Source organism: Nicotiana tomentosiformis, chromosome 8 (genome assembly GCF_000390325.3).
Source record: "Nicotiana tomentosiformis chromosome 8, ASM39032v3, whole genome shotgun sequence".
Classification (NCBI taxonomy): domain Eukaryota; kingdom Viridiplantae; phylum Streptophyta; class Magnoliopsida; order Solanales; family Solanaceae; genus Nicotiana; species Nicotiana tomentosiformis.
In genome coordinates this window covers 144,643,124-144,663,493 of record NC_090819.1, presented here as the reverse complement: position 1 = coordinate 144,663,493, position 20,370 = coordinate 144,643,124, and the positions used below count along the sequence as shown (strand labels likewise).

The 20,370-nt window shown below is 36.6% G+C and overlaps 1 protein-coding gene across 1 annotated transcript; it reads left to right on the top strand.

The window, feature by feature from the left end:
- The first annotated feature begins 14,027 nt into the window (after window positions 1-14,027).
- On the top strand, window positions 14,028-14,908 carry LOC104089642 (putative F-box protein At3g10430). Its single transcript, XM_070184337.1, has 2 exons — window positions 14,028-14,232; window positions 14,277-14,908. The coding sequence occupies exons 1-2, from the start codon at window positions 14,028-14,030 to the stop codon at window positions 14,906-14,908; spliced, it is 837 nt and encodes a 278-aa protein (XP_070040438.1).
- The last annotated feature ends 5,462 nt before the right edge of the window (window positions 14,909-20,370 follow it).

Below are 20,370 nucleotides of genomic sequence, written 5' to 3'. Positions count from 1 at the left end.
CCAATTTTTTGTCCTTAACATTCTGCCCAGATTCGCACATGCGGTTACTGTTCACGTATCTGCGGTACTGTTCACGCTTTTGCGAATCAGTGTTCACACATCTGTGAATCATTGTTCATGTTGCTGCCCAGAAAATTCCAGCAGCTTATCTTCATGTCCGAATTGATCCGTTAACCTTCCGAAATCAACCCGAGGCCCTTGGAACCTCAACCAAATATACCAACACGTCCCAAAATATAATACAAACTTAGTCGAGGTTTCAAACCATGTCAAACGATGCCAAAATTATAAATCGCGCATCAAATCGAATTATAAGTTTTTAAATCTTCCAACTTCTATATTTTGCGCCAAGACATATCAAATCAATCCGGAATGACTTAAAATTTTGCACACAAGTCATAATTGACTTAATGGAGCTATTCCCATTTTCGAAATCGAAATCCGACCTCGTTATCAAATATTTACCTTTCGGTCGGACTTTTCAAAAATCTTATATTTTTCAACTTTCGCCAAAATGTGTCGAATTGTCTTACGGACTTTCAAATCGAAATCCAAACATACGCCTAAGTCCTAAATCATCATACTAAGCTATTTCCATCCTCAAAATTCTATTCCGGGGTCGTTTGCTAAAAAAGTCAACTCTCTAGTCAAACTTTTCAATAATTCAACTTTCGGCATTTCAAGCTTAATTCCACTACGGGCCTCCAAACAATTTTTCAGACACGTTCCTAAGTCCAAAATCACCATACTGAGCTATTGGAACCATGAGAATTTGAATCCGAGATCGTTTACTCAAAAGTCAACTCTCCGGTCAACTCTTTCCATTTATGCTTCTAAATATGAATTGTTCTTTTAATTTAATTCTAAATCTTCAGTAAATCAAACTCGACCACTCCCGTGGGTCATAATACATATTGCGAAACTGCTCTAGACCTTAAGTCACTGAACGAGGCGTTAATTCTTAAAATAACAAGTCGGGTCGTTACAAATAGATGGAACGTTACCATCATGGAAATGATGATAGTAATTAAAAGTTGGAACTAATCCTTCTATCCATCCCATTTTATAGTAGGGGACTTTCTTCATAAATACCACAAAGAACATACCTAACTGAGAATCATCTCATGCCTTGCGTATTACGACCAACAAAAAATTGGGTATCCTTCCAATTTCACTTTCCTATATCACCAGATGGTGCTCACTCATGAAACCACATGTATGTTTTTGTTAAGTTTTTATTCTTCATCTTTCTATTTCATCATTGTATATTTCTACTGTTTTGTTTTTTTCAATTTTTTAATTGGTTTTATCTTTCATTTTTATTAAATAATTTTATATCATATGTTTAACATAATATCTTAATATAAAAACTATTAGTGTGTATATATATATATATATATATATATATATATATATATAACTGAAAGTTGTGTTGGATTGTTTTCTGCAATGTATGTATTCCTATAATATTTTTAATTAATTGAATTTTATAAAATTTTAAACATGTTTCTTTATTTATATCTTAGTTTTTAAGTTTATAAAATACTAAAAGATTAAAGATGAGGCTTGCGGGTATTTGTTTTTGTTGTTCTTACAGATATTAGCTTAAAGAATTTGGCTTACAGGTTATGCATTGCAAATGCTTTGTTTGTGATCTTACATAACATAATGTAACGACCCGACCGGTCGTTTTGAAAGTAATAGCCCCAATCTCCTATTTACTATTTTTCCGAATCTTTTTCGGCTTATGCGACTTGGCGGGAGGTCTTGTTTTTGGTTTCGGGGTGTTCTGGGACACTTAGTCCCTAAAACGGATGCTTAAGTCTTTGGATTTTGACTGTAGTCGGAACTGTGTGAAGACGACTCCAGAATGGAGTTCCGTCGGTTTCGTTAGCTCCGTTAGATGATTTTGGACTTAGGGGCGTGTCCGGATTGTGCTTTGGATATCTGTAGCTCATTTAGGCTTGAAATGGCGAAAGTCGATTTTTTGGAGATTTTGACCGGAAGTGGACTTTTTGAAATCAGGGTCGGATTCCAATTCCGTAAGTTGGAATAGGTCCGTAAGATTGAATATGTCTTGTGTGCAAATTTTGAGGTCAATCGGACGTGGTTTGATAGGTTTCGGCATCGGTTGTAGAAATTTGAAGTTTCAAGTTCATTAAGTTTGGATTGGAGGGTGATTCGTATTTTTGTTGTTGTTTGACGTGTTTTGAGGGCTCGACTAAGCTCGTATGGTATTTTAGGACTTGTTGGTATATTTGGTTGAGGTCCCAGGGGCCTCGGGTGTATTTCAGATGCTTAACAGATTGAATTTGGACTTAGGCAAATGCCTAAAGATTCTGGTTTCTGGTATTTTCGCACCTGTGCGGGATCGCACATGCGGAGTGAAGGGCGCAAATACGCTTTTGGTCCAGAAGGTTTGTGAGAGCAGGTACGAGAAGGGAGCCGCATCTGCGCATCCGCAGATGCAGAGTGATGGTTGTAGGAGCGGTATGGGTGGCCGGGCAAGGGTCGCATATGCGGAAGTAAAACCGTAGGAGCGGGTTCGCAGGTGCGGCCCAAAGCTCGCAGATGCGGTCCCATCCATTTAAGTCATTTTCGCACCTGCGATGGATTTCCCGCAGGTGCGGTTGAAGGCTCGGAGAAGCGAGTTTACTGGGTAGAAAATAAGATTTCGAGTGTTGATTTCCCATTTCGATTTTAGGAGTTTGAGAGCTCGGTGTAAGGCGATCTTTCAAGATTTTTTCAAGGAGATTGTTGGGGTAAGTGGTTCTAAGTCGGATTGTACTATATTTCTTGAATCTACTGCTATTTTCATCTTCTAATTAGGGATTTGAGTTCGAAATTTAGGGGGAAATGGTAGAAACTTCATAGGCTAATTTTGAGTGTTGGAAGGTGATTTGAGGTCGGATTCGAGTAATTCATGTATGGTTAGACTCGTGAATGAATGAGTGTTCGTATTTTGTGACTTTTACCCGATTCCGAGATGTGGGCCCAAGAAGGGTTTTTGGGGAGATTTTCTAATTTCTTGCTTTAGTGTTTATTTCATTAATTAGATTAGTTTTTTATAGTTGATTTATGGTATGTAATTGATTTTGGCTAGATTTGGGCCATTGAGAGTCTAATTTCTTGCTGTTAACTATGGTATTTATCGGTTGAGATGGGTGTTTACTTTTGAGACTACGAGGCGGTTCCTCAGGAGTTCTCCCTGCATATTTCGGTTCCTCGGGAGTTCTCCCTGCATATTTACTTTTGAGACTACGAGGCGGTTCTTCGGGAGTTCTCCCTGTACATTTACTTTTGAGACTAATAGGAGATACCTCGGGAGTTCTCCCTGTACATTTACTTTTGAGACTACGAGGCGTTACCTCGGGAGAGCTCCTCGCATATTTACTTTTGGGACTACGAGACGGTATCCCGGGAGATCCCCTGTTGAGTATTTACTTTTGGGACTACGAGACGGTATCTCGGGAGCGCCCCTGTTGTTATCACATTGTTTGTTCGTTGTTATTTCTCTGTGAATTCCTTCTGTTAAATTCTCCGCTTTACTTCATTTTATTATATCATCTATCTTGTTATTATATCCCAGTAGGGCCCGGACCTGACCTCGTCACTACTCTACCGAGGTTAGGCTTGACACTTATTGGGTACCAATTGTGGTGTACTCATACTACTCTTCTGCACATGTTTTGTGTGCAAATTAGGTGCTCGTTATCAGCTGCATTACCAGTGAGTCGAGATAGCTTTGGAAACTTCAAGGTATATCTGTCACTACTAAAAATCTGCTAAAAACCGACCAACAATTTCCGACCAACGTTGGTCGGTCAAAAAATGCGACCAAAAACCGTCCGGGTTGGACGGAAACTGGGGAAAAAAAATATTTACATTTTTTAAAACTAAATACCAACCAACGTTGGTCGGTAAATTGGTCAATGAATTGACCAAGCTGGTCAGACAAGAAAATTTTGGATTACCGACCAACGTTGGTCGGTAATCTGGATCCAATTTTTTAAATTTTAATAATTATTTTATTATTTAAAATATTTTTATAATATTTAAGAATTTATATTTAAAATTACCGACCAACGTTGGTCGGTTAATGTAGGGGAAGTATTTACCGACCAACTTTGGTCGGTAATTTTTATTTTCTGCAAAATAACCGACCAAAGTTGGTCGGTTATTACGTCAACAATATTGATCAAACTTTCGAATTACTTTTATATTTACTATCTAAATAATATAAATGTAATTCGCTAATACTTTTGTAATACAAATAATTAATACACTAACATATACTATATATAACATGCTATTTGTAAATTGATTCATCGACTTATAACTTACTTAATTAGATGCATCGATGAATATTAAAAATAAAACGTTTGACCTATATCGACTAATAGTAAAAACAAAACGTCTCTACTAATATCGATTAATCTAGCTATGCCATGTATTATTAGTGATGAATGAATGAAAAATAAAAGAATTAATACTAAACATCTGTGACACACACACACACACACACACATACACACACACACACACACACACATATATATATATATATATATATATGGATCACAAATTAAATAAATGAAAGAAGATATTAATATTAAGTAAACGAGTTAAATTAATAGGTTAAACATGGTCAAACTTTAACAAACTATATATATACACACTAACATATACTATAACAAGCTATATATATAGTTAAAGTATTACAATGAAGTGTGTTTGTATGTGTGTGTGTATATATATATATATATATATATAAGATATAAGAACATGAAGCGCTAGAACCACAGGGTCGGGTTCTTTTAGGGATAGACTTGGGACGATACTAATTAGTATATATACTTTATCATCAAATATATCTATTTGTAAATTGATTCATCGACTTATAACTTACTTAGATGTATTGATGAATATTAATCGATGATTCATCAAAACGTCTCGACCTATATATCGATTAATCTATGTCATGCATTATTAGTGATGAACGAATGAAAAAAGAAGTTATTAGCATCAATTACAATATAGTGTATGTGTGTGTGAGAGAAATTACTCACATACTTAATTATAACTTAGAACATTTACTTAGATAGATACTATTATAATTTATTAAAATTAAATAGTTAATATAATTATTTATAAAGATTATGCTTATAGTTTATAATTATTTATAATAATTGCATAGTTAAATAAAATAAATGCTTGTAGTTTTTAATATTTTTTTTATAATTTATAATATTTTAAGGAAAAAAAACACAAAAAAAAAGAATTTAAATTTTTTAAAAAAAAAAACCGACCAAAGTTGGTCGGTTTTTGGTCAAACGGTCAGCACTTAATGTACCGACCAAAATTACCGACCAACTTTGGTCGGTAATTCTAAAATCAGAGAACTCAAAAACGGGGGAAACCCCCATTTCTCTGAAATGTTTCCTCTTCCCTCTTCCCCTCTCTCCTTCTCCCAGCCCTCCCCCTTGCGTCCAGCCCTCCCCCTCGCCATCGCCGTCGCCGTCGCCGTCACCGCTGCCACTGCCACTGCCACTGCCGCCCCTCTCCTTCTCCATCTCCTAAAAATTCTAGGTTTGAATTATTACAACCCATTTATTTATTATTTCTAGGTTTTGTTAATTAGTTATGAATTAGTTTCAATTGATTAGTGTTTCAATTATTTGAACATTGCATTTTATTGAGGATTAGGGTTTAGGTCTTGTTTTAATTAGTTTTATTAACTAATTAGTTTTGTTAATTAATTTATAATTGTAGAATAAATTAATTTGTTGTTGTGAATCGAACTTTTAGGGTATGGGTTGAATTTCTTTAGTTTAGTTAGTTTATATTTAAACTCATAGGATATGAATTGAAATTTTAGTTTTTAGGATTTGTTCTTGTGAATTGAACTTTTAGGATATGAATTGAACTTTTAAGATATGAATTGGACCTTTTGGATATGAATTGAACTTTTAGGATATAAATTGATGTAATTAGGAAATCATAATTATCTTGAATTAACTAAAAATGATATAATTAATTTATAATTGTAGAATAAATTAATTTATTCTTGCTTTATTTGTATAGATGGAACATCGTACTTGGATGTACAATAGAAATTATCCTAATCGGCGGGGATTGCAGGAGGATTTTGTAGAAGGGGTTGATGACTTTATTAGACATGCAATGTCACTTCCACCATACCAAAGTGAAGGAGTAATTAGGTGCCCTTGTGTCAGGTGCGATTGTATGAAGTTTAAAAAATGGGAGAAGTTAAGCTTCATCTTTATAGGAAGGGGTTTATAAAGAATTACTTTGTGTGGACTAATCATGGAGAGATCGATGGTAGCCATGGGATATTTCATAACATGGTTGTTGGTGAAAGTAGTAGGTCGGTGGAGAATACAAATCTTGATTCTAGAATTCAGGATATGGTTGCGGATGCTTTTGGGGGTGAGCTCAATGAAAATGTTGAACAAACTCCCAATGATGACGTAAAACGTTTTTATGAACAGTTAGAGGAAGCTAGTCGTCCACTATGTGAAGGAAGTCCGCACTATGAGCTGTCTGTTGTAGTTAGATTACTAAGTATCAAATCTAATTGGAATATTTCTCAAGCAGCCATGGACTGTTTCATTGACCTTATGAGTGAACTAGTTGACCCTAATATCAACTTACCTGGTGATTTCTATAAGGCGAAGAGATTGGTTTCTAAGTTAGGACTTTCGTCAATGAGAATTGATTGTTGTGAAGATGGTTGCATGTTATATTATAAAGATGATGCAACTTTAGACAGTTGTAAATTTTGCGAAAAGCCTCGTTTCAAGAGGCTTTCCAGCGGGAATATGGTCGCTGTCAAGGCAATGCATTATTTACCTCTTATACCTAGGTTAAAGAGGTTATATGCGTCGATGAGTTCTGCTCCTCATATGAGATGGCATTTTGAAAATAGAAGACCACCTGGTGTTATGTGTCATCCTTCAGATGGAGAAGCTTGGAAGCACTTTGATAGGACATATCCAGATTTTGCTAGTGAACCAAGGAACATTCGGTTAGGTCTGTGTGCCGATGGATTCACGCCTTTTTCTATATCTGCGACACCATATTCATGTTGGCCTGTCTTTCTTACACCTTATAATCTACCACCTGAGTTGTGTATGACTAGTCCATATATATTCTTAAATTGTATTATCCCCGGTCCACGTAATCCGAAAAGTTTGATTGATGTATATTTGCAACCTTTGATTGATGAGCTAAAACAATTGTGGTATGATGGTGTTGAAACATATGACATATCAACCAAGCAGAATTTTAATATGCGTGCTAATTTAATGTGGACTATTAATGATTTTCCTGTGTATGGAATGTTGTCTGGGTGGATGACTGCTGGGAAGCTAGCTTGTCCTTACTGCATGGAAAATAGTAAAGCGTTCACTTTGAAACATGGCCGAAAGCAATCATGGTTTGATTGTCACCGTCAATTCTTGCCTGATGATCATGAGTTTAGAAGGATGAAAAATGCATTCAAAAAGAATAAAGTGGAATATGATTCTCCACCTCCGATACTTTCAGGTGAGGAAATTTGGGAGAGGGTCCAGAACTTCAGTAAAGTTACTGAGGCTCCACCTTATAGATTCCCCGGATATGGTGTTAATCATAATTGGACGAAACAGAGTATATTTTGGGAGTTGTCTTATTGGAAGGATAATCTTCTCCGACACAACCTTGATGTCATGCATATTGAGAAGAATTATTTTGATAATTTGTTCAACACAGTGATGGATGTTAAAGGTAAGACAAAAGATAACCCGAAGGCTAAAATGGACTTACAAGAATATTGCAGGCGGCCTGAATTATACTTGCAGACAACAAACAATGGTAAGGTGTTCAAGCCCAAAGCAAGTTACACATTCACTTTGGAGGAAAGACGACAAATTTGTGATTGGGTTACGAAATTAAAGATGCCTGAGGGTTATGCGTCGAATCTTGGAAAAAAAGTAGATATGGAGGTAGGGAAGTTGAGCCATTTGAAAAGTCATGACTGCCATGTTTTCATGGAGACCTTAGTGCCTATTGCATTTTGTGGTTTGCCTGAAAGAATCTGGAAACCCATCACAGAGATTAGTTTGTTTTTCAAAGACTTGTGTTCTACCACATTAAGGGAAGAAAACCTACTTCGGATGGACCAGAACATCCGTGTAATTTCTAGTAAGATGGAAAAAATATTCCCATGTGGTTTCTTTGATGTGATGGAACACCTTCCAATACACCTTGGACACGAGGCACGACTTGGAGGGCATGTTCAATGCAGATGGATGTATCCCTTTGAGAGGTAATATTATAAGTTTGATGTACTATTCTATTTTATTTGAATGTTATTGGCTAACATGAGATTATGTAGGACAATTGGCAAATGCAAATAATTTGTTAAGCAGAGGAATAAGATTGAAGGATCTATATGCGAAGCTTATCTTGCAAAGGAAACTGCACATTTTTGTTCTTATTATTTTGAGAGTAACATGCCATGTTCTAGGAATAGGCCCAATAGGCACACGGTCGAATGTGTGAATGATCCATTATATCCACCAATGTCCATATTCAATCAACCAGGCCGATGTTCTAAGGATGTTAGAAAGAGAAGTTTGAGTGATATGGAGTACAAGTCAGCTACACTTCATGTGTTGCTAAATTGTCCCGAAGTTGTACCATTTCTCAAGTAAGTATTGATTTATTAGTTATCAAAATGTAAAATTTACTGTGACTACATATTGATGCAACTACTAAAAATATTTGATATGTCACAGTCACTTCGTGGGTCAATTTGGCTATGATGCTATATATACGAGATTTGATACGTGGTTCAAACAGTTTGTAAGTGTGTGTGTGTGTATATATATATATATATATATATACATATGTAGTGAATGTATAAAAATTGATTCATAAGTTGTGCTAACTTATGACTTTTTTTAACTCTATGTAGGTAAATAATCCAAATAATGGTATAAATCAATTTTTGAAAGATATATCTTGGGGACCTGGGCTTCAGGTCACAACAATATCTAAGTACGTAGTGAATGGTTATAAGTTTCATACAGAGGATTGCTCTAAAAATAAAAATAGCAACAACAGCGGGGTGTGGGTTCTAGGTGGTGATGGCAATCAAGTTGGAGATATTGATTATTATGGTGTGGTCAAAGAAATATTACAACTAGAATATACAGGTTGGCCATATAAGAAATTGATACTCTTTAGATGCAAGTGGTTTGACCCAAATCCAACAAGAGGTACAAGAGTACATAACCAATACAACATAATTGAGGTTAATCATACGAGGGAGTATGATCGCTATGATCCTTTCATAATTGCACATAACGTTAGGCAAGTGTATTATGCTCATTATCCATTGCGGCGGAATAAGTCCGATTGGTGGGTTGTAATAAAAACTAAGCCTGTAGGTAGGGTGGAAGTCGAGAATGTGTTAGATGTTGCATATCAAAACGATATCTCCAATATTCACCAAATAGTGGACGATCAGTTAGAAAATGATTTGGAACATCCTGAACGCATATTGGAAGAAGTTGATATAAATGAAGTAACAATTATAGAAAATGAGGACGAGGAATCAACTGATGAAGCTCAAACAAGTGAGGACGAAGAATTCTCGGACGAGGAACAATACGTCGATGAGGATTAAAAAGTTAGTTTTTTAAAGCACTCTCGTTTTATAGCTAGTTTCTTATATGTTTCAATCTAAATGTGTATTATATTATGCAGATGGCAGGCAAGGGTCAAGGTAACAATGACCCTATTAGTTCTCGGGGTCGAGAAAAGGGTAGGAAGGGAAAGAGGAGGGTAGAAAATAATACTCCCTCTTGTCCACCTTTTTCAGAGATGCCTATGTCTTATCCTCCACCACATGGCTATACTGAGCTGCCACAGCATCACGAGCCGTACACCTTCATTCAGACACCCAGTCTTCCATCACAGGGTCACAGGACTATACGTCCGACATACAGTCCAGCTGCCTCACAGCCATCTGCATCACATCCACATGGATCACATCCCTACATATCACAGCCACATGGATCGCATCCACCCATGTCACAGCCACTCGGGTCACAGCCACTCGGGTCACAGCCATCGGTATCACATCCACTTGGGTCACATCCAGCTATGTCGCAGTCACAGGGATCGCAAGCATCTTCATCATCGACTCCATCTATTGCAGGCCTTCGCCTGGGAGGCATTAGCTCTGACCCGCCTACACCATCTTCACATGCATCTGATACACATGCTTCGGATGGTGATGACGAGGTAGTGCATTATGATCGATATGGCAGGATCATCATAGTCCCTGAGGGTGATGGGTAAGTGTTATTCATTATTTTTGCGTCTATTGATTTGTAACATTTTTACTAAGATATTAATGTGTTTTTGTTGTTAAATTGCAGGTTCAGGCCGGGTAATAAAACTACGAGGATAATCACCAATGCCATCAGAAAGCTTTATGATGGCCCTTATGCGACTTGGACTGATTGCCCATTCTCACTGAAGGAGCAAATTTTCAATCAATTTAAGGTATAAATGTTCTTTTAAACAGTTTAATAATTTATACTTATGATGTTTCCATCTAATATTTAACTTTTGAAATACAGAGCAAGTGTGTATGGGAAGACCGCTATAGCGCGGAAGTGGCTACAAATTTTCATCATAAATCTCGCAAGAGATTGGCGGATGCTTTCTCGGATGCTAGAAAGAAGAACAAGAGGCCTGGCTGGTTACTTGAGAATTTGTGGAATGATTTGCAAAGGCAATGGCTTACCGCAGAGTTCTTAGAGAGGAGCGAAAAAGGAAAGAAAGCTCGTGCATCCGAGAAGGGAGGCTCCTTGCACACTGGAGGTGCGATCAGCCTAGGGACAATAAAAAGAAGATTGGTACGTAATTGCTTAAATTATTTTACTTTTCTAAGTATATCTATTCTGTTTATTAACTAAATTAATTTGTTTTCAGGAAAAGAAGTATGGGCGTCCAATGAGTCATGATGAGCTATTCAAGGAGACACATGTTGTGAAGAAGAAGAAAGAGGGGGATCAAGATAGGTGGGTCGAGGACCGGGCCTCGACTGCATATGTAAGCTTTTAATTTTATTTAAGTATTATAATTTACTTTTATAAACAACTTGAAATACTGATTTAATTTAAAATAATATAGGGTCTCTACCAAAGTAACGTGGAGGAATTCATCCGTAGTCATCCAGCTGGTGAATCGGGTGAGCCAACCCAACCTTCGGACGAGGATGCTGAAAGAATATGGTTGGAGTCTGTTGGCAGTCCAAAATGGGGGAAGGTATACGGGCTTCCTACTAAAAACTTCCATCGCTATAAGTGTGGAATGCGAGGAATAGGGACTTCCTCGCATGTCGAGAAACTTAATAGGGAGAGCCTCTCCGCTATGCGGGAGACAGTGACAAAGCTCACATCAGAGCTAGAAGCGGCCAAGGAAAGAGAAAGGCTTAGAGATGCTCAATTCCTTGGCATGCAAGCTTAGATCAGAACTCTCCTATCTAGTGGAGATTTTCCGTTGCCCCAATCTCGTGAGTCATCTCCAGAGGGTCGACCTCCACGTGATCGTTCCTCCCGCCCTGCTCGTGATCGTTCCTCCCGTCCTCCCCGTGATCGTGCTTCCCGTCTTCCACAAGACCGTTCTCTATATCGTCTTGTAGATGAAAGTTCATCAGACGGTGATGATGATGTTGTACAAAACACCCCTTGACTTTTATATACTTTGAACTAGACAAATAGAACCAGTTTTGAACTAGTTGTAATTAGTTTTAACTTGGTTTTGGATTTTTATGTTCAATTGAACTTTAATTTGTTAGTTTTAAAGTATTTATTGAATGTTTTGGTTGTTGTTGTTGTGTTGTTGCTGTTGTTGTTGTGTTGTCGTTGTTGTTGTTGTGTGTTTGTTTTTGTTGTTGTTGTTGTTGTTGTTGTGTTGTTGTTGTTGTTGTTGTGTTGTTGTTGTTGTTGTTGTATTTTTGTTGTTGTTGTTGTTGTTGTTGTTGTTGTTGTGTTGTTGTGTTGTTGTGTTGTTGTATTGGTATGCTGGTAGGTGGTTTAGCTGCCAAAACATGCATTTTATGCCAAAATTAATCCCAGAAAAACCGACCAACGTTGGTCGGTTTTTAATAAAAAAAAAAAATTATTCCAAAATACCGACCAAAGTTGGTCGGTTAATGAACGTTGAATTCCCAGAATTCAAGACTACCGTCCAACTTTGGTCGGTATTTTGCTTGCATTGTTGAGATTACCGACCATAGTTGGTCGGTAATGTTTAATTTTAATTAGTTTTAAAAAATATATATTTTCAATTACCGACCAAAGTTGGTCGTTTTTTTAAATTTTAATAATTAATAAAAAAAAGATAATCCGACTAACTTTGGTCGGTAACATTAAACTAATAAAATATGTTTCCGACCAAAGTTGGTCGGTAAGTAATTAAACTTGTCAGATGGTCGTTTTAATATACCGACCAAAGTTGGTCGGTAATTTCCGACCAACTTTGGTCGGTAAGCCGTTCCGACCATCAAAATACCGTCCACACCGTAAAGGTCGCGTTTTGGTCGGTAATTTGCCATAACCGACCAACGTTGGTCGGTATTTTTGGTCGATTTTTAGCGAATTTCTAGTAGTGTGTCGCGTCTGCAGACCTCGGAGTCCCCCTCTATTCTCCCCCGTGTCAAACACTTCCTGTATTTCTTTTTATTAGACTCTTGTGTACATAGATACTATTTTTCTTTTAGTGGCTCGTGACTTATGATGTTCCGGATTTTAGTAAGACGGGTATTTATAGAGTATTGGTTATTATACATGCCGAGCGACATTGTTACTAGTTATTCAGTTATCCACTGCTATTAGTTGCCAAGTTTTATTTCCATTTGTTATTTTCCGTAATTTGTTAGGCTTACCTAGTCGTAGAGACTAGGTACCGTCACGACATTATAGAGAGGGAGTTTGGGTCGTGACACATAACATATCATATATATATATATATATATATATTCGTATACTTCTTTACCTACTAACAATTGACTAAGGCTTTGCTTTCCAGGGGTTACTGCTACCTGACTCATGCTTTACCAAATACTATTTCATATGTGGGTAAACGGCTTCAAATATGAAAATTTCTTTATTACCTGAGATACAATTTGACTTCTTACTTTTGTTTTGGAGGGGAATTCTTTCTTCTCTGTACTTTATTTTTACTTATCATAATATCATAAATACAAACTATATATATATGAGAGAGCGAAAATTAAAAATTTTATTGGATTTTTGTCTACAATGTAGAACTTCTTAGTTGTTGAGAACTTCTTGGTCGTTGATAGGGATTAATGATGATAAAACCAATAAATAAATAAAAAATTAATTGTGTTACGACGGAGAATATACAAAAGATGAAACTGAACAAAGAGTACTACTTCCACTATCATTCATTGAATGCTCTTGAGAATAAATTTTTGTTGAAACTCACTTTTGCTATTACATAAAATTTAATATTACTCCTAGAGATAAAATACTAGAATAAGAATTATATTTTAATGGTCAATGTTAAGGATGACTTTAAAAGTTTCACTGCATGAGTTATTTCAAGACCATGAGTTAACAATTTATTTTTTTATCTCTTTTAGGCTACTTCTTTGATTAGTAAAGACTGATGTCTTATAATAATTCTAACAATTACTATTTACCTATATTTCTATTCTCTTTTTGATGACCGTGCGAAGCGCGAATGGATTTACTAGTTTAATGATAAAAAATTAAATTTTTAGAATAATAAGGCACTCCATTAGAATTCAGATGGTAGTAATTAAAGCAAATAATTGGTGATGTCTAAAAGAATGGAGAATATATTATAGAGGAAGAACCGGTAACTCACTCCATCTAAACCACTGCCTATTAGTAGAAAAAAAAAAGACGTGCAAATCCATATGCCCTTCTCTCTCTTTCTCTGTCGCCGAAACTACTATGGCCACTAGCGGTAATGGTGGTTGGCCTTTCCGTGATGATTTAGCAGTGGATATTCTACTCAGATTGCCAGTGGAGTCCTTGTTGCAATTCAAATGCGTCTGCAAGCACTGGTACGAGATAATGAAGAGCCATAGCTTCATCAGAGAACACATGAATTGGAAAAGCAAGAGCAAATCCCCTCAAATCTTGATTTATGATCATAGTGCCCTAGATGATTCCCCTCCAATCACTTTTTTTCGGTTTCAGATGCTAGTGTACTTGAAAATCCACCTGATTATCTCCGGGGCTTTATAGGTCTGACTTACCTGTTAGGTTCCGTGGATGGCTTATTTTTGTTGGAGCAAGAAATTGATGGCAGCATATTCAACACCTCCTCGTCATTGTGGAATCTTGCCACCAGGGAAGTGAGGCCCCTTCCTGCATCCAACTTCGACCTTCAACCATTTTTCACTCAAATGGACCGTCAGTTTGGGTTCGGATTAGACCCCATGACTAATGACTACAAGGTTGTTTGGTTTCGGTCCTTCTGGGATCACATTAGAAATCATACTATCCCACGACAATATGCAGCAGTCTATTCTTGTTCTAGGGATTCATGGAGAATACTTGAACCTGCAAATCTCATACATGATTTCTGTGCAGAAGCCATTGGTACTGCTTATTTAAATGGAACTTATTATTGGCTACTATGCAGAGGGAGTTGTACTTCTAAGGATTGTAGCGTTCTTTCATTTGACTTTGACAATGAGGTGTTTGTAGAGATCGGAGAGCCAGATGTTGGACACGCTTTCAATCATCGCTATGTGAGACTGGTATTGCTTGATGACTTCATTGCCCTCATGACCGTTGTTGAAGGATTTTTTATGATATATGGGTAATGATCCAACCAGGTGTTTGGAACAAACAATTTACCTTTCAATGCAATTCGTATATAAAGTCTTGGTATTCTAGCGCTCTCATTTTTGTAAATAAACGTCCCCATCTATTCTCTTATGATGTTAGGACTCAGACAACGAGGAATCTCAGATTTCGTCATCCAGACTCGAGGAGAGCCATCTGGAAAACCACAGATGGTTGTTCCGTTCATTTTTATAAGGAAAGCTTAGTAATAATTAAACGAGAGAATGGAGAGCCGAACCACTGAAGCTTACTGACATATTTCACTTCTTGATTTAGCTTTAAACAAGAGTGGATAATATGTTACCACTCAGTCTCAAGTTTTCCTATCTAAGTTTGTCTCGTGTCAATAAAGCTTTATGGTTTAAAGATCACAATCATGTTATTATTATTGTTGCTTTGTTTCAGATATAACTTTATAGTTACTAATTTCATTCTTGGAGATCACAATCTTCACTTGTTTGACTATATATATGATTGCCTTTTTTCTTTTACCGTTGCTAAACCTTTATAATATTTGAATACACCATATCAGTAGGATTTACATGATCGACTAAAGAGATTAATCGTTTGACAGAAGAATAGTCTTTTGTCGGAGGCTACTGTTATTTGTTATTTCTATAAATATTTGAATCAGGCGTGTTAATAAGTTTTGTATTATCTTCCTCCGTTATGAGAAGAAATCTTCTCCATTGTTTCCACATTGCTGTAGTCAGAAGTTGAGTTCAAATATAAAGGGCTGATTATCCCTTCAATAAAGGGTTGTTAAGGACAAGAAGACAAATCGAGTGTTGCTCCACTGTGACAATGTTGGCTCAATTTACCCTTTTCAACATATTCCGTCTTGTGCAACTTGTACTCTCGATCGTATATATAAATACATCGTTATATGGCCTTGGCAGTTAAGCTGTCCATCATATACTTAATCTCATCTTGAACTTTTACCCTCGGGGAAAGATGAAAAATTCTGGTGATTAAGCTAGGAGTAAGACCTCAAACGTATTAAATGACCCCCAAGATTGTTTCATTTAGAGTTCAAAGGCACTAAAAAGAAAAAGACCAATGAATTAAGGAAGAAGTCTTTATTTCATGAAGTGAGTACAAGTCTTTATTTATCAGTTGGGCTTGATCGATATGGTATGAGATAATACAACATTATTACCGGCATTAATATTTATTCCAAATGATCAGTTGGACTATAGCTAGCTGACCAATACTAAAAAGTTGGTAGGAGTATAATTTTTCTTTTATGCGGGTACGAACCACAACCTGATCTTTCACCTGTACGTAAGGGACAGGGTATGAAGTTCTGTAGTTGTTGGTCCAAACAAAGATATACCTCATGTAGAAAATTGTGTGTACCATTAGACTTACACGAGGCATACACATGATTATTACTACCCACCACTGTTCTCGCAGCAGCCGTTATGGCATGCAATGAGTAAAAGGTCCATCAGGGTTAATTCCAGTAGCGACAAAGTACTCAATTAGATTTTGCTTCGGGGTTTTCACAATCATCGTTGCGTGTACCGTTGCCGCTGCTTTAAAATAATCTGTAACTTGCATTGTTGGGCTGGAACATAACCCGTGGGTTCTCCATTGGTATTTCCAGAAAGTTTTATCCTGTCTGCCAGCTATCAAATTAGGCCAAACATTGTGGAAAACCGTCTCTAAGTTGTCATTTTTCAACTGTACGTACAAAGCATAACAAATTAAAGTATTTATAAGATTTTGGAAGTTTATATATATATATATATATATATATATATATATACTCCATCCGTTTCAGTTTATGTGAACTCATTTGACTAGACACAAAGTTTAAGAAAACAGAGAAGACTTTTAAACTTGTGGTGTAAAATGAGACACATATATTTTGTGTGGCTATAAATCATTGCATAAAGGTAAATTGTTTCCAAATAAGGAAAGATGTCATTCTTTTTGGCACAGACTAAAAAGGAAATAGATTCACATAAATTGAAACGGAGTGCATGCTACAACAACAACAATAACAACCCAGTAAAATCTCACTAATGGGGTCTGGGGAGGGTAGTGTGTACGCAGACCTTACCCTTACCCCGAAAGAGCAGAGAGGCTGTTTCCGAAAGACTCTCGGCTCAAGAAAAGAAAAAGACAAAAGGACAAAAGGAGACAATATTAGTAACACCACATCAATCATAAGAAAAATAAGAACACCATAAAATTCAGGAGAAAGATGCAAAGCAAATGGAGACAATACTAGTATCACCACAGCAATCATAAGAACAATAGGAACACCATGAAATCGAGAAGAAAGATGCAAAGTAAAAGCGATAGCTAATAAATAGAACCTGCACTGAAAAGCGAAATAGTAAGACACAACATTGCCACTAACTATCTTAGACAAAACCCCTACATGGCTAGTCTCACAATGGTACGGAGTAAGACACGACTCAACTACCTCATAATCTACAACCCTAATACTCGACCTCCACATCTTACTATCAAGTGTCATGTCCTCGGAAATCTGGAGTCTCGCCATATCCTAGGTCGTCCTAATTTCAAGCACTTACCACATTTTCTACGTTCTGATCGTCGAGAATAGGCGCACATGGACATGTCAAGGTTGTTGCTCTCGTGTCGCATGGCCAAAGACCATGGATAAAGAACTGTTTCGGAATACCAGATTTGCAAGGAGTTTTCCTTGATAGCAGTTGCATCTCACGGAATGTTGGTGGCCATTGTAGTACGTAGTCCATAAAATGGTAACGTGCTTGACAGCTAGTTCTTGGGATAATAGCCATCAAAATCAATACAATTAGTAGTAAGTAGCTCTCTATATTAACTTGTTAGCAATATTATTAATGTACGTACTCAATGTATGCAAGGATGAGATGACATATGAGAATTCGCCTCTTCTTATAGGGATCGGAACATAATACAAACAATTGATCATTCACAATATAATGGACAAAGCTTTGCATGCTAATTAGTTAAGTTATTGTTGATACATAAGTCTTTGGATGAATGAGATCAATTATCCTTTATAATTCTTTCGCACTATATTTATTTATTATTAACTAATCACCATTCTGATTAAATAATTTAGGAAAAGCAGAATAATAAATATAATTAGAAATAAATGTAGAATTTAATAGTAGTAAAATAGTAATTAAATCACTTATAAGGTAATCAGATTACTGTAGTAGTAATAATTATAGTAAAAAATTGAAGTCTAAAAGATTGGGGAATGTATTAAAGAGGAAGTGCCCAGTAATTCACTCAATCAATTTATTCTACTGATTTGACCTTCACCATCAGTTTTTTTCTTCACGATTAAGTATTTTTCATCATCATTTTTATCTCTCTGTTTTCTCTGCTCTTATATGGCCACCGGTGATAATGATGGCCGGCCTTTCCCTAAAGATCTAGCAATGGAGATTCTACTCAGGTTGTCGGTGTCACGACCCAAAATCCAACTAGCCGTGATGACACCTAACTCAACCTACTAGGTAAGCCAATTAACAACTATCCAATTTAATGAGATTTATTAAAAGGAGAAAAGATAATACAACTGCTTTTATACAAGGAATTTCTCAAGGACTAGTAGTACAAATCATGAACTTCTAAGATTTAGAGTTATTTTTTACAAGACTGAACTGAAATAATTTCAACATCTATTTGAAATGTAAATGAACAGAATTCAAATCTAATGCTACCAATGACAAGTGATAGACATAACTGGAATGTAGGTACATCTTCGAATTCAGCTCCCGGTGTACACATCAACATCAACATCCAACATCTGCACGCAAGGTGCAGAAGTGTAGTATGAGTACAACCGACCCCATGTACTCAATAAGTAACAAACCTAACCTCAGGTTGAAAGTAGTGGCGAGCTAGGACAAAAGTCAGAGTCCAACACCATTAGCCAACAACAGTTCATAACAACGTAATAACAAGTGCGAAAAGAAATAGTTAAGAGATAAAATGTCAGCTCGTTCACAGTTCCGAAAAAATAGGCATACTTTATAAGTATATTAGTGAAAAACCAAATCTTTTTTCGAAATCACTAAAATATGAGTAAGTTTGTAAAAACTGTAATTTTTCCCAAAAGCTTTCAATAGCCAAATGTTTCATTTTTGAATGGCATAAGGAAGAATACATCTCCATGCCTGTATGTCAAGTGTGCATGTCGAATGTAATGCAACTCATTGATAAAACAATTGCATACTGTCAGAGTATCAATTCACTCAGTCCTCCCAATCACTCAGTCCTCTCAATCACTCAATCCTCACAGTCAATCAATCCTCCCAGTCACTCAGCACTCGCTCTCGGCACTCGCGCTCGACACTCGCACTCGCACTCAGTAGGTACCTGCGCCCACTATGGATGTGCAGACTCCGGAGGGGCAATTTTAGCCCAAGCCCTATAATAGGTCAATCATGGCATTAATCAAATAAACATGCTGCGGCGTATAGCCCGATCCCATCAATATCTTTACAATCAGGCCCTCGGCCTCACACAGCCATCAATCTCTTTAGTCCTTCGAGCTCACGATTTCATGCAAATCAGCCCAAAGATAATGATGTGATGTAGCAATAAATGGTAAGAGAGACTGAGATATGATATGCAAATGAATGCATGTGACTGATTATGTAATTGCAATGCAAATGTCATGACCCAAAATCTCACATGTCGTGATGGCGCCTATCTCAATACTAGGAAAGCCAAAAATCTCAATAATCCACCATATCTTTTAAATTTGAAAACAAAATAATAAAATTCAATGGAAAAAAAATCTCACAATTTCAAATATAAAACTCCCAAAACCCTATGTCACTGAGTACATGAGTATCTAAATGAATACAAAGTCTGACTGATAAACATCAATGTCTGATGTATAGAACAATACAATAACTAAACAGGAAGGGAATCAAGTCTACGGTCGTCAAGAAGCTACCTTGATATTCTCCAACAGAAATAACTCCGAATTCTAGCAGTCGTGGTATCCGGGAGCACCTGGATCTGCACACGAGGTGCAGAGTGTAGTATGAGTACAACTAATTCAATAAGTAACAAGACTAACCTCTGGGCTGAAAGAAATGATAAGCTCTGCGGGTACAGTCCAATAAAAATAATTCTATAGAAATGTAGGCATGCTTTCAAGTTCAATAGTTAAACTCAGTACAAGTGAAATAGATCAGTACTGCATGATATGAGGCATACGACATCTCAGTAGAAAGACCTCATGTAAATACTGGTCACAAATTATCCTGTCACTCGGTACTGTTTATGGACAATCCAGCCCAGGGGTGTTCCAACCCGTATATATATATGCAAATCGACTGACAGTCAGTCACCCAGTACCGTATAAGGCCAATCTAGCCCTCAGATAATTTATCCCTAAATATAAATGATACTGACAAAATCCATGTCTAGATAACTCATTAAAATACAAATA